General features: G+C 51.4%; 2 protein-coding genes across 3 annotated transcripts in view; both read right to left on the reverse strand.

The window, feature by feature from the left end:
* Positions 1 to 14130, reverse strand: part of ADAM12 (ADAM metallopeptidase domain 12) — a 414517-nt gene that overhangs the window by 137231 nt on the left and 263156 nt on the right. The gene's annotated exons all lie outside the window — the stretch shown is intronic.
* On the reverse strand, positions 2166 to 10859 carry LOC148776047 (uncharacterized). 2 transcript variants are annotated; one of them, XR_016038811.1, is made up of 2 exons: positions 10263 to 10859; positions 2166 to 4891 (listed from the first exon to the last, which is right to left on the reverse strand). XR_016038811.1 is itself a non-coding variant. In XM_088842425.1 (2 exons), exon 2 carries the CDS (start codon positions 9642 to 9644, stop codon positions 8163 to 8165), a length of 1482 nt encoding a protein of 493 aa, XP_088698551.1. In that variant the 5' UTR covers positions 9645 to 9659; positions 10263 to 10859; the 3' UTR covers positions 7742 to 8162. The 2 variants fall into 2 exon arrangements, 1 of the variants encoding a protein (XP_088698551.1); XM_088842425.1 differs by lacking the exon at positions 2166 to 4891 and adding an exon at positions 7742 to 9659.

A 14130-nucleotide genomic window follows, 5' to 3' on the forward strand; every position in this document is an offset into this window, starting at 1 on the left:
CCAAATTCCAGATCCTCCATGACAATTACAATCTCATGAATATATTTTTTTAAAAAAAACACGATCAACTAAATGTTTAAACAGATGTGATTACATATTTATAAGGTAGTAAGTCGTCATACGGGGCTTCCCTGGGGGCACAGTGGTAAAGAACCAGCCTGTCAATGCAGGAGACCTGGGTTCGATCCCTGGGTCGGAAAGATTCCCCTGGAGAAGGAAACAGCCTCTTCAGTATTCTTGCCTTGGAAATCCCATGGACAGAGGAGTCTGTGGGCTATGGTCCATGGGTTCACAAAGAGTCAGACATGGCTTAGCAAATAAACAAGTTATCACACAGATAAATTGACAAACCAGAGAGACAGATTCATCACACTAGGTGACACAAAATTGGTTGGGGAATTTGGCTCTGGGGAGTGGAGGTTTGGGAGGCTTTATGCCCTTTGGCATGGACAGGGAGGCCTGGCGTGCTGCAGTTCATGGGGTTGCAAAGAGTTGGACACGACTGAGCGACTGAATTGAACTGATGCCCTTTGGCAGTGTTCCAGGTGGAGGGAAGCATGCAGGCAGCATCACACGGGGGCCGGCAGTGCCCACTCAGCAAGGTCTCCAGGTGAGCATGTGTGCCCATGTCTGAGAGCCAGGTTGCTGCTCTTGGACTCATGCCAAGAGGCAGGAACCAGCCAGGCCTCGTAGATTTGCAAACACATGGCCTGTTGGACCCGGATGTGGACACACCCGTGAGGGACACAGGCATCCGTCATGTCCTGTAGGTGCCCCCGGGCCTGCTGGTTCAGTCGATCACAACAATTACCCCTGCAAACCTGCCATTCAGTTGCCTCCAGAGAGTCAAACCGTGTGTCTCTTTCTATCACAGTTATGTCTGTAAGAACAAGACATCACCCTGTTTGCATAGTCGCCTTGGCCTAGTTCTGCTGATCCAATACATTCTCTTTCTACCAACAAAACATAACACAGAAAATAGTCCCAAACATGCATAACCACAAAATTATATCTTTCCTCTACAAAACCTCTAACCATGTATTTTATATACTTATTACTTAACCTAATGCATTTCCCCCCTCCAGTAAAATAAATTCTCCTTCTGTTTAATACTATCAATCAAATATAATAGCAGGGAGAAGGAATATGGAATAAGAAACCCTGAGCTTGAAAATAGTAGCCCTCAACTCTATGTAGTATGGGAAGTAAAATAAAAATTCTGTTACCCAACTCTCAGTGGACTAGAAAGAAAGGAATTTTATCTGCTAAATTGCTAAAAGTCGGCTGATGTTGTGATTTAAAAAGTCCTGTGAGCAAACAAATTCCATTAAAGAGTGAGCTGAGAAAAAATTATTTTCAATGTTCTTTTCCTTGGGAACTGGGTAGGGCCTCCCCCGCCACATGCAATGTGACAAACTGTCTCGATTTAGCATTTGGATCACACCGTGTTCTAGCTGGGAGGGGACTTCCAGCTCTTAAAGGTCGACCTTCCTTGAACAGATGAGGAAACCGAGGCCCTGACCGGTTAAATAACTGTCTTATGTCACAGAGCTGGTTCATGGCAGAAGAGGGACGAAAAACCAAGCCTCTCAACTCCAGGCCAGACAGCTTCCCTCCATATCTTGCTGCTATGAACATGTGCCCTCATAAAGAAAACTGATCCCCTAAAATCCACACCTGGATGGAATCCTTTCTCAAGCACAGCAGGGCCTCATCCCCACATCACTCGGGGAATCCGAGGAAAGTCAAGTCATTTCCAAACTCAGAAAGATCTGCAGATGGGAGGGCCGTGACAGTGAGTGAGTGTGTAAGCACACGGGCGTGTCTGTGTGAGCACAGGTTGCTCCACTGTGGTCCAGTCTTTCCTCCCTTCAGGCCTCCACAAACCAAGTGTTTGCTTGAGACTAAAGCAAGGTGACAGTGCATTCGAGCAAAGAAAAAGTGACCTTGCAGCCCTGCGTGTTTCTGACGTGGCAATATTATACTTTCTCCTGGAAGCTTCCCTTGGAGATTCCCAGGTGGCGCTAGTGGGAAAGAATCTGCCTGCCCATGCAGGAGACCTAAGGCATGCAGGTTTGATCCCTGGGTGGGGACGTCCCTGGAGGAGGGCATGGCAACTTGCTCCAGTGTTCTTGCCTGTGAAAGACCTCCACAGAGATCCTTCCTTCTAGGAGGACCCGTCCCAGGGAACAACGAGACCACTCACGTCCGGATGCAATCAGCAAGAGGTTTATTCGAATACCAGGTACCTGGGGCGACAAAGTCTGTCTGTAGGCTTTGCGCAACTAACGGTTGGAGTGAGGGGTTTTTATAGGAACGGCGGAGGCGGGAAGCGCGGGTACAGAAGCGAGAAGCTTAGTTACTGGGTCTCTATTGGCTGATTTAAAGCGAGGTCCCAATGAGGCGGTCTTTTGGGTGAGGCGGCAGGTTTCAAAAGATCAACCTGACAGTAGCTTACTGGTCAGTTCATACATACACGGTAGCTCATTGGCCAGCTTTTGCGCGCGCGGGGTTTTTGGGGGGGGTTTTACCATTTTTACTCTGATTGGCTCGACTCTTGGCGCCGGCGGGATTTTCTTAGGGAGGAGTCTGTGACTCAGGTTTATGTGTCGCAATCCCCTCCTCCCTCTAGGGGCTTTTTGAGACCTGGCCCAAAATGGTCAAATTATGATTCTCTCATTCCCCCATTTCTTTTGTGAATAAGAATGGAATCTTCCATTCGAGGTTTTTAATCTATCTCTATTCATATTCACCTTGTCTTACCTGGTGATATTGCTGAGTTAGGACCAAGGCTTGCACAACTGACAGCCTGTCTCTAATGAACTGCATTAGTCGGTTGAAAATGCATGGGCCAAATAATAGTATGAGCAGGATAATGATTAGAGGGCCCATGATGGAGGAGAGTAGGGTCGTGAGCCAGGGAGAGCGATTGAACCAGCTTTCAAACCATCCCTGTTCAGTCTCGAATAATTTTTGCCTCTGTTTGAGTCTTTCTCTTAGCTTAGCCATATTGTCTCTCACTAGCCCGGTATGGTCTGCATAGAAGCAGCATTCCTCCTTTAGGGCTGCACAAAGCCCTCCTTCCTGCAAAAATAGGATATCTAACCCTCTCCTGTTTTGCAAAACTACTTCGGAGAGGGAGGTAAGTGACTTTTCTAGAGCGCTTACAGATTCTTCTAATGCTCTGATGTCCGTGTGCATGGCGGCCTGGAGCCGTCCGAACTGACTAGTTTCTATGAGTGCTGCCGTCCCCGTGCCTAATCCTGCCGCTATTCCTCCCACTCCGAGCAGCACGGCCAGGGTGATGGAAACAGGCTCTCTCTTATACCGAAACCTTTTTTCAAAATAGTTATAGACATACTCAGAACTATGGTAAGTTATTCTAGGCCATAACTCAACCAAGACACAGTAGTCAGTGGTTCTGTTAAGCACTGCGGCAGAGACACATGGGGTTAGCCCGGTGCTGCAAGCCCAATAGGTCCCATTAGGGGCTTCTAGGTAGTAGGTGCCTCTGGTTACCTTTTTGGTGATGTTACATAGGGCCTGGTGGGTTTTAGGAACAGTCCCGAGGCAAAGTCCTTTCCCAGATACTTGGGACAAGGTTAGTTTGTGCTGAGTGCCAGAAGCACATCGGCCGGAGACCTGGGTATGATTGGAGTAGTTGCCCCCGACTGCTATACCCTCGTAATAAGGGGGGCTAGACACTAAGCATAGCCAGCACTCTTGGGTCCTGTCAGGGTCAGAGGCGTTAAGGGCGAGGTAGGCTCCCTGTACCAGGTTGAATAATCGGACCCTAGTTTCTGGTGTAGGGGTCTCTGATGGTCCTGACAGAGGTGTCAACTGACTAGGTGGGGGGGTGTTACTTTTGATTCCTGAGCTATTTTTAGGGACTTGGGGGTTTGGAGCTGTCAGGACGGTGTTGGGTCCGACAGCAGCAGTGGGGCCTGGTGTTTCTATGGTTTGGAGGATGGTTATGATACCCCCGTAGAAGGGGCCCCACCAGGTGGGCCCTGCATTGGTCTGAATTCCCCAGCTGAGCCCCAAAGCCCAATGGAGTTTCTTTGCTGTTTCTTGGTTGAACGTTATCTTAACTTGGGCATACTTATCTTTTCCGTCTGGGCCTGGGGAATATGCACCCTCATCGGGGGCCTTTAGTGCAAACGAAAAGGTAATTCCATCCCTGCTTCCAACGTCCCACTTACGGTTGCCATCATTAGAGGTCACGCAGGACCAAGAACTACACCAATAATGTTGCATGCCCCCGCAAGTTTTCCAGTTTTTCAGGTACCCTGGGCATGCCCAAAACCCGTCGGCCTGCAGAAGTCCCCCAGTCCCATCTATCTGTACAATGTCTTTGAAGTTGAAATACAGATCTGGCCACCAAGTGTTGGGGGGGTGAATCTCGGTGGTTGAGTTGAGTACCTCGCCAGTTAGCCCATCTAGAAGTTTCCAGGTTATTTGTTTTGGGGTATGGGGGTTAGCAGGGGATACAGGTGACAGGGAACTCAAGATTATAAGGATTATAGTTATATAATCTTTGAAAGTCTTATCTTGAGTGGATTTTGAGAGCGTTGAAGCCTCCATCGGGGCGGTCCGTCCGGGCTGTCTTGGCTGGTGTCGGCGGCGCCTGATGACGGGGCACGCTTAACGTGCGAGGAGTGGATCCAAGCAGCGATGCCGTCTACCTTCAGGGCGGTTGGGGTAGTCAAAAGGACTGTATAGGGTCCTTTCCACCGGGGCTCGAGGTTTTTAGTCTGATGTCTGCGGACCCAGACAGAGTCTCCGATCTGAAACGGGTGTGGGATCACGGGTTTGTTTAGCTGTTCCTGGTAGGCTGCGGCCAGTGGTTTCCACACTTCTCTTTGCACGATCTGGAGCGCCTGCAGATGGGCTTTTAAAGAAGGGCTGTTAGCGTGTCCAGCAATATGGGGACCGAGGAGAGTGGTGGCCGGCGGAGGGGCCCCATATAGTATTTCAAATGGGGTTAAGCCGTGGGGCCCTGGGGTATTCCGGGCTCGGTATAGGGCCAGGGGCAGTAGGGACACCCAGTCTCTGGAGCCAGTTGCAAGCGTTAATTTGGTTAAGGTCTCCTTGATGGTTCTATTCATTCGCTCTACCTGCCCTGAACTTTGGGGTCTGTAGGCGCAATGTAATTTCCAATTAATCCCCAACAGCTTAGCCACCAGCTGACTTACCTGGGAGACGAAGGCTGGCCCGTTATCGGTCCCTAGTGTCTGGGGCATTCCATACCTGGGAAAAATTTCTTCTAGCAGCTTCTTGGTGACCGTTCGGGCCGTTTCCTGTTTCGTGGGGAAGGCCTCTACCCAGCCAGAAAAAGTGTCCACAAACACCAAGAGATATTTATAGCCATAGTGTCCTGGTTTTATCTCGGTGAAGTCGATTTCCCAATGTATGCCTGGTCGGTGTCCCCGCACCCGGGTTCCGACCCCATATCGGGCCTTGTTTGCATTAACCTGGGCGCAGGCCCTGCAGTCGCCTGCCACTTGCTGTAAGAGCCTGTCCCCCTCTAATAAATAATATGGGTTTTTCTTCTCTATGAGGGCCTTCATTTTTCGGGGGCTAAGGTGAGTTAATCTGTGTAGATGGTCAAAGAATTCCTGAGTCTGTTTCTTGGGCATTACTGGCTTTTGTTGATAAGTCCAGCATCCCTCTTCAGGTTTATAGGAAGCTCCCATCTTCCGTAGTAGGCCTATGTCTTCTTCAGTATACTGGAACGGCCGATTTGAGACATAAGTATTGACAAGTCCCGAGGCCAGAGGGAGGATTTGCGGGGCATCGGGTGGCCCGTTTGAGGCCGCCTCACGGGCCGCTCTGTCGGCCATCCGATTTCCTCGTGCCACGGGACTGTCTCCTTTTTGGTGTCCTGGGCAATGTACGATACTGAGTTTTTGGGGAAGAAACAGGGCCTTTAGTAAATCTAGAATCTCAGTCTTATTTTTGATGTCTTTTCCCTCAGAGGTAAGGAGCCCTCTGCGTCTATAAATTTCTCCGTGGATGTGGGCTGTAGCGAATGCGTACCGGCTGTCGGTGTACACATTTAACTTCTTACCTTCTGCCATCCGGAGGGCCGTGGTCAGGGCGATGAGTTCGGCTTTCTGGGCTGAGGTCCCCGGCGGAAGGGCTTCTGCCCAGATTACCTCGGTTTCGGTAGTTACAGCTGCCCCCGCTTTTCTTTGTCCGTTGTCTACCAAGCTGCTACCGTCAGTGTACCAGGTGAAGTCCGCGTCCGGCAGTGGTCGGTCTGTCAGGTCTGGCCTGGTCCCATGCGCCTCCGCAAGAATCAAGTGGCAGTCATGCCATTCGGGTTCTTTCGGGATCGGGAGCAGGGTGGCCGGGTTGAGTGCCACGATGGGACCGAAACGCACTCGGTCCGTGTCCAGGAGCATGGCTTGGTAGTGAGTCATCCGGGAATTGGATAGCCAGCGGTCTGGTGGCTGTCTGATGAGGGCTTCAACCGCGTGTGGGGCAAAGATGGTTAAGGGCTGCCCCATGGTCAACTTGTGGGCGTCCTTGATGAGGACCGCAATAGCCGCCACCATGCGCAAACAGGGTGGCCAGCCTGAAGCCACGGGGTCTAGCTTTTTCGAGAGGTAGGCTACAGGACGTTTCCAGGGTCCTATATCTTGGACCAGGACCCCTTTTGCGTAGCCCTGTTTCTCATCTACAAACAGTCTAAAGGGCTTGGTCAGGTCTGGGAGCCCGAGAGCCGGGGAAGTCAATAGGGCTCTTTTGACATTTTTGAAGGCCACAGAATGTTCCTCCCGCCAGTCAAACAAGGCTCCTTGTTTTGTAAGGGGGTACAGAGGTGCGACCATTTCGGCGAAGCCTGGTATCCAGAGGCGACAGAACCCTGCAGCCCCCAGGAATTCCCGCAATTGGCGGGGGCTTTTGGGGGCAGGGATGTTCATAATGGTTTGTTTACGAGCTTCTGTCAGCCACCTCTGCCCTTCTTTGATCTGGTATCCCAGATAGGTGACCTGTTGTTGACAGATTTGGGCCTTTTTTGCCGAAGCCCGATATCCTAGAGTCCCCAGGGTTTCAAGGAGGGCAGACGTACCTTCTTTGCAGCTTTCCTCCGTTTTTGCTGCTAACAGAAGATCATCTACATACTGTAGTAGGATGAGAGCTGGATGTTGAACCCTGAAGTCAGCCAGGTCCCGATGCAGTGCTTCATCGAAAAGAGTTGGGCTGTTTTTGAACCCTTGCGGGAGGCGGGTCCATGTCAACTGGCCGGATATCCCTTGCTCGGGGTCTCTCCACTCGAAGGCAAAGAGGAGTTGGCTACTTGGGTGCAGTCTTAGGCAAAAGAAGGCATCTTTGAGATCTAGCACCGTGTACCAAGTGTGTGTCGGCGGCAACCCACTTAGTAGATTGTATGGGTTAGGGACTGTGGGGTGAATGTTTTCCACCCTCTTGTTGACTTCCCTCAAGTCCTGGACTGGCCTGTAGTCTCCTGACCCCGGTTTTTTTACAGGGAGGAGAGGGGTGTTCCATGGCGACTGGCAGGAGATCAGAACCCCCTGATCCAAAAGTCTTTTAATGTGTGGCCTAATTCCTTGGTATGCTTCTTGGGACATGGGGTATTGTCTGATCGACACAGGGGAGGCTGTGGCCTTTAGGGGTATTATCAGTGGCGGCTGTCGGACGGCTAGCCCCATTCCCCCGGTCTCGGCCCAAGCTAGTGGAAAGTTTTGCAGCCAGGGGGTGATGGCAGCAAGGTTTTTGGTCCTGTCGGGTCCTGCTTCTTCAAAAAGTTTGTATTCATCTTCTAATTTTAGGGTCAGGACATGAAGGGGTTGTCCTTGGGGCCCGGTAACATGGGCTCCTGTCTCCTTAAAATGTACTTGTGCTCTTAGTTTTGTAAGGAGGTCTCGGCCCAACAGAGGGTAAGGACAGTCAGGCACGTGCAAGAAGGAATGAGTTACCTCTCCAGTAGCCAGATGTACCTTCCGGTCCGTGGTCCACCGATACCGCTTGCCTCCTGTGGCTCCTTGGACCCACGCCGACTTGTTACTCAAGGGTCCCGCCGGGCGAGTCAGCACGGAGTGTTGAGCGCCGGTGTCCACCAGGAAGGTGACAGGTTGCCCCCCAACGTCTAGAGTTACCCTGGGCTCAGGGGGGGGCTCCTGGCCCTGACTGCCCTAGTCTTCCAAAGTTAGCAGAGCCGTCTGGGGCCTCGGTCGGCGGGGCCCCTTTGGTCGCTTTGGGCAGTCTTTAATCCAGTGTCCTTTCTCTTTGCAGTATGCACATTGGTCTTTATCTACTCGGGGCCCCTTTCGTTCTCCCCCTAACTTATCCTGCCGCTGTCCTGAAACTACGGTGGCCAACAGTTTGCTAAACTCTTTATTTCTCTTACGGTCTCTTGCATTTTCCCTCTCTTCTGCCTCTTTTTTAAGCCTTTCCTCTCTTTCTTCTTGTGTCTCTCTCTTATTAAATATACGTTCTGCCTCTTTTACTAGGTCTTGTAAGGAACTCTCTTTGAGATTTTCTAATCTCTCTAGTTTCTTCCTAATATCTGGGGCAGACTGCCAGATAAAGGACATGGGGAGGTTGCACCCCGGGTCTTCAGGGTTATAAGGAGTGTACATGCGGTAGGCTTCTTTAAGCCGCTCTAGGAAGGCGGAGGGGGACTCCTCAGGACCCTGGACGACTTGTTTTACCTGGGCCAAATTGGTGGGGCGTCTTGCTGCCCCTTGGAGACCCGCTATGAGCAACTGGCGATAGAGACGTAGGTGGTTCCTACCTTCAACCGTGGAGAAATCCCAGTCAGGGCGCCCCAAGGGGAAAGCAGCATCAATTTCATTAGGTAGTTGGGTGGGACGGCCATTTTCGCCCGGGACATTTTTCCGGGCCTCCAAAAAGACTCGCTGCTTCTCTTCAGTGGTTAGCAGTGCTTGCAGCAGCTGTTGGCAGTCGTCCCACGTGGGTTGGTGAGTAACTAAAATGGACTCAATTAAGGAGATTAGCCTGGAGGGGTCTTGGGAGAAAGAAGGATTGTTATTTTTCCAATTATAGAGATCGGAGGCAGAAAAGGGCCAGTATTGGGGTTGGCCATTTGACCCCGTTCGCAGAGGAAGGGCCTGCGAGGTGGAGTCTGGGGGTTGTTCGCGGCGGCCCCGCAGTCGTCCGGCCACCGGTGAGGGCGCCGGAGCGGCCGGGGCGCTGGGAGCTGCTTCTGCTGGGGCAGCTTCTCTCATTGGGGCAGGGCCTTGATAAGGTGGGGGGTCGTCGGTCAGGAGATCTATGAGGTGGCCTTCCTCCGGCGGTAACACCGGAACTGTCGTAGGTGGCCTCTTATCTTTAGAGGCTTTGGTCAGGGCTGGATATAAAGAAGAGTGGGTAGATAGTTGGGTTGGGGCGGGTGAAGGGAGGAGCGGAGGGGTTGGAGCCGATGGGAGAGAGGGGAGGAGCGGAGGGGTTGGAGCCGATGGGAGAGAGGGGAGGAGCGGAGGGGTTGGAGCCGATGGGAGAGAGGGGAGGAGCGGAGGGGTTGGAGCCGATGGGAGAGAGGGGCCTTTGGGGGTGACGAAGGGTTTGACCCAAGGCGGGGGAATACAGGCCAGGGCTTCCCAAGTTACGATGTAAGCCACTTGGTCAGGATGGCCATGCGGTCCTGGATCCATGATTCTGGATTTCACCTGAGAAATAATGTCAAGGTTAAATGTCCCATCCTGTGGCCAGCCCACATTGAGGGTTGGCCATTCGGACGAGCAGAAGGTAACCCACTTCTTTTTACGAACTTCAACTGACTGGTTGCGGGCGATGGTCTGGACATCTTTCCAATGCTGTAAGGTAAGACTTAGGGGGGTGGTCACGGATTGACCCATTTCTTCTAGAAGGACAAATCCCACAATGAAACAGACAAACAGTAGACAGACACCACAACACCAAAATCGCACAGTGCGGTCTTTGCGCAAAACTGAAAGCAAAAACTCGGATGGAGACGTAGATGAGGGTCCGGTTCCCTCGTCTCCCTGGAGTACCACGTACCCCTCGGACAGAGGCTGAGCCCCAAAAAGTCCGATTTGGTCCGTGGACTGAGACAGATGAGCACCGAAAAATCGGGCTCCGGGCAGCCGTGGAACGTCTTCCAGGCTTGCGGAAGGAAGTCCGAGCTCGTCAGCTCCTTCTCAGTTCCGCCAGATACAGATTGTTCAGCTGAACTCTAGAGCACATGTACAGTACAGAAACGTAGAAACAGAGAAACACAGAGTAGAGTGTAGAAGCGCTGGCCAGCTTACCTCCCGGTGGTGGGTCGGTGGTCCCTGGGTAAGAAAAGGGTCCGATCCCGGACGAGCCCCCAAAATGAAAGACCTCCACAGAGATCCTTCCTTCTAGGAGGACCCGTCCCAGGGAACAACGAGACCACTCACGTCCGGATGCAATCAGCAAGAGGTTTATTCGAATACCAGGTACCTGGGGCGACAAAGTCTGTCTGTAGGCTTTGCGCAACTAACGGTTGGAGTGAGGGGTTTTTATAGGAACGGCGGAGGCGGGAAGCGCGGGTACAGAAGCGAGAAGCTTAGTTACTGGGTCTCTATTGGCTGATTTAAAGCGAGGTCCCAATGAGGCGGTCTTTTGGGTGAGGCGGCAGGTTTCAAAAGATCAACCTGACAGTAGCTTACTGGTCAGTTCATACATACACGGTAGCTCATTGGCCAGCTTTTGCGCGCGCGGGGTTTTTGGGGGGGGTTTTACCATTTTTACTCTGATTGGCTCGACTCTTGGCGCCGGCGGGATTTTCTTAGGGAGGAGTCTGTGACTCAGGTTTATGTGTCGCAATCCCCTCCTCCCTCTAGGGGCTTTTTGAGACCTGGCCCAAAATGGTCAAATTATGATTCTCTCCTGGAGAATCCCTCGGACAGAGGAGCCTGGTGGGCTACAGTCCATGGTGTCCCAAAGAGTCGGATATGACTGAAGTGACTTAGCATGCATGCTTTCCCCTGAGAATGTATCGGACAGATTGTTGAGAAGTCAGCACACCCATGCTCTCTGGACCATGTCTGCCCCATCTTTAACCATCTCTGTCCTCAGATATAATTGCTGCTCCCAGCTCTAAACCATCTCTGCCCCCAACTCTAGCAAGTACCATGTCCATTTAAAAGACTAGGAAGGACCAACCTCGGGGGCCATCACATTACTGTTTGATGCTGGAATTCAGCACTAGAGGATGCAGCTTACATAATTGTGTTCACGGTCTTTGAGACCACCCTGCAAACTCAGCCTGGAAGCAGTGAGTCTGCGATAGTGAGAACGCTGAATCAACCTGGAGTCGGAAGTCTTATGGTCTGAGACGCCGCCTCCATTTCTAATTTGTGAAATGGGATTGACACTTGCTGCCCAGGGTCTTAGGGATCAAATCAATCAGTGAAATGTGTGTCACTGTCACCGATCTGGGATATGACAACATGTACTTAAACCCATTATGCTTTAAGCGCTGGGTTCTGTCTGTCTAGTTCCCTCTGTGCTGGACCCCAGGGGCTCAGCATCATTTTGCTGAATGAATGAGTGAACACGTGCAGGAGAAGCTGACCCCTGAGAAAGCAGAGGGCGTGATTTTCTCCCACTCCTGCACTAGCTCCTAACTCCCAGCTCCCAACCTTCTTGGCAGTCGTGCAGAACTTTGTGTGGATGGATGAACAGGAGTTGGAGGGGCGTGGCAGGAGGTGGTGCCCACAGCTCCCTTTCTCCTTTCATCATCCTGATACCTGAAGGACCTCAGAAGAATAGATGGTCCAGGGGGGTTAAGAGAGGTTGTGAATCCATCATCAAAGTAGAGCAGTGGCTACCACGGGCTGGCTCCTCTAGAAGCCTGACTGTGTGTCTGGATCATGCTCACGTTCCCAGCTGGTTCAAGTCTTGGGCTGAGATTTCAGCCGGCAGCCTGCCTCCCTGCCTGCAATCCCAACCTCTACACGCCCTGCTTCCACACCGAAGGCTGTCCTAGCCCCCTCTCTCCTGACTCCTTTAGAGAAGGAGAATCAGCACACCTGGGATGGGTGGGAATGCAGTGCACCTTCCACATGGGTTTGGCTCTGCCATTGCCTAGCTCCTAAAGCATCTTTGTCACGGATCCATCATGTCACCTGTGGTCAGACGGCATGTTCCTCAAGGATGGGGACCGTGTCCCTTCCATCCTGCCTAGTGCTGTGGGGCACTGGGCCTTCCTCAGTTCCCGTGGGCTTCAGAGCAAGGCGCTCAGCAAATCCCCAGAGGGCTGCTGGCCCCTCCCCGTACCCCAGGACAGCAGGCGAGCAGAGCATCCTCTCCCCTCCCTCAGATGTATGTGCCAGGTCTCTCTCCACAGAAAACACCGGCCCATTCCTGGAGCTGCCTCGCTACACTTTTATAGACCAAATTCCATGACAGAAGCACCACGGCCAGGGAGATACAACAGACCCCTGTGTTTGCATCATAGTGGTTAGGAGCTCAGGTCCTGGACTCAGGCTATGTGAACTTGAATCCCTACTAGCTAGGGGCCTGGGTCTGCCTATTCAAGCCCTCTGTGTCCCAGATTATTCAGCTGGGTATAAAAATAACATATTGGGAGTGTAACAACCAAGGACATGTAAAGCCCTTGGCACAATGCCTGGCATAGTGTGGGTGCTTACTCCCTGTCACCGGGGGCACTCAAGAACACTTGTTGTTTGTCAGGAAGAATCTAACAGGAGGCTTCCTGTGTGCTGTTTTGGATCTGTCAGGAATTCTCAGTTCCTTATTAATTCCTGAATATTCAGAAATTAAGAGGAGAGGCAAGCCTCTCCCCGGGGGCTGAGGAATCCAGGCATTTCCTTTGTTAGTTTTTCCATACGGTGATAAGTACCCTCTTCCTTTTTATGAACCATATGGTAAAAGTGATTATTTACAACTCTCTCTCTTTAATATGGATTGCCTATGTTTTGTAAGTCTGGAATTCTAATCTTTATCTTTGTTGAGAATAACTACAGTATATATGCCCCACCATGTTGATTAAAACACCTTTGCTCATCAGAGCTTTGGTCCCCGAGTCTTGCTTTCTCTCTCTCTCTTTTTCAGGCTATTTCCTGGAGCGCAGAGGCCTTCTGTGTTCACTTTCCTGCCCGGGCTTCTAAGACCCTCTTGAGAAGGCGCTCTGTGCTTTCACCCCATCGAGAGGGCGCCTGAGGCCTTCGTGAACAGAGCAAGCCCCGTGCAGGGGTTTTATTGGCTTTCTGCATAAACCAAGGACTATATCAGCCTCTTTCTCTCTCCTTTACTTTCCTATCGGTCGACTCCGGACCACCAGGTTCCGGTCCATTAAAGGACCTCAACAGTTGTTGAGTGTGTGTGTGTCAATGAATGAGCGAATTCGTGTATGAAAAGGTAGGGCGTGTCACCATCGTGGGATTCCCAGGGGAAGCCTGGCTCAGAACTTTGGACTTGAGGACCGGGGAGGCATCGAGGATCAAAATGTGAGTGAAATGTAGGCAGCAGTGGTGGCTGGAATACATGCAGGAGAGATGAAAAGCAGGGAGAAATTTCAGGTGGCCAGAACATCTTCCAGTTGAGAAGTGAGGAGCTGGGCTGCAGCTGCTGCAGTGTCAGTGGATCAGGGAAGGGGGACGAGACGGCCGTGAAGGTGGAAGTCACTTTCAGACATGGTGAGGACCTGAGGGGAGGAGCGGATACCTATTGCCTCAGTCAGCGGGAGCACACAGCAGCCGTGAGACACAGGCAAGCCTGGACGAGCTGATGAACTAGACGCGTGGAGCGTACACACATGGTAGGGAAGCTAATTCCATTTTAAATCTTTTTTTTTAAGAATTTGATAACAAGCCCAGCTCGTTTCCTTATGAGATGGAAACGGCCTCTGTCTTTCATCCTACCCCCAGAATCGTCTTTCACCCGCTTCAGATGCTCTCTAGCTGAGAAGAAAAGTGACTGATTCCCTAATACCCACTTCCAAGCCAATGGTGGAAGATTCTACTCCTTTTGATGGGAAACATTTGCCATGGAAGTGAATGGATGTCACTCAAACAATACTTTGGATCAAGATACGGGATTTCATGCCTTTCTAATGGTTCAGCCACAGTTAACATTGATGGTCCCTTTTGGAAGTCTGTATAGCAAGTGGTTTGATAGATTTTTCCC

This window comes from Moschus berezovskii, chromosome 12, assembly GCF_049115385.1.
Source record: "Moschus berezovskii isolate FMDL1 chromosome 12, NW_MosBer_1.0, whole genome shotgun sequence".
Classification (NCBI taxonomy): domain Eukaryota; kingdom Metazoa; phylum Chordata; class Mammalia; order Artiodactyla; family Moschidae; genus Moschus; species Moschus berezovskii.

What these genes read in the sequence shown, in the direction of transcription:
- LOC148776047 (XM_088842425.1), bottom strand. Translation starts at nt 9,644, where the DNA reads ATGGATCCAGGACCGCATGGCCATCCTGACCAAGTGGCTTACATCGTA.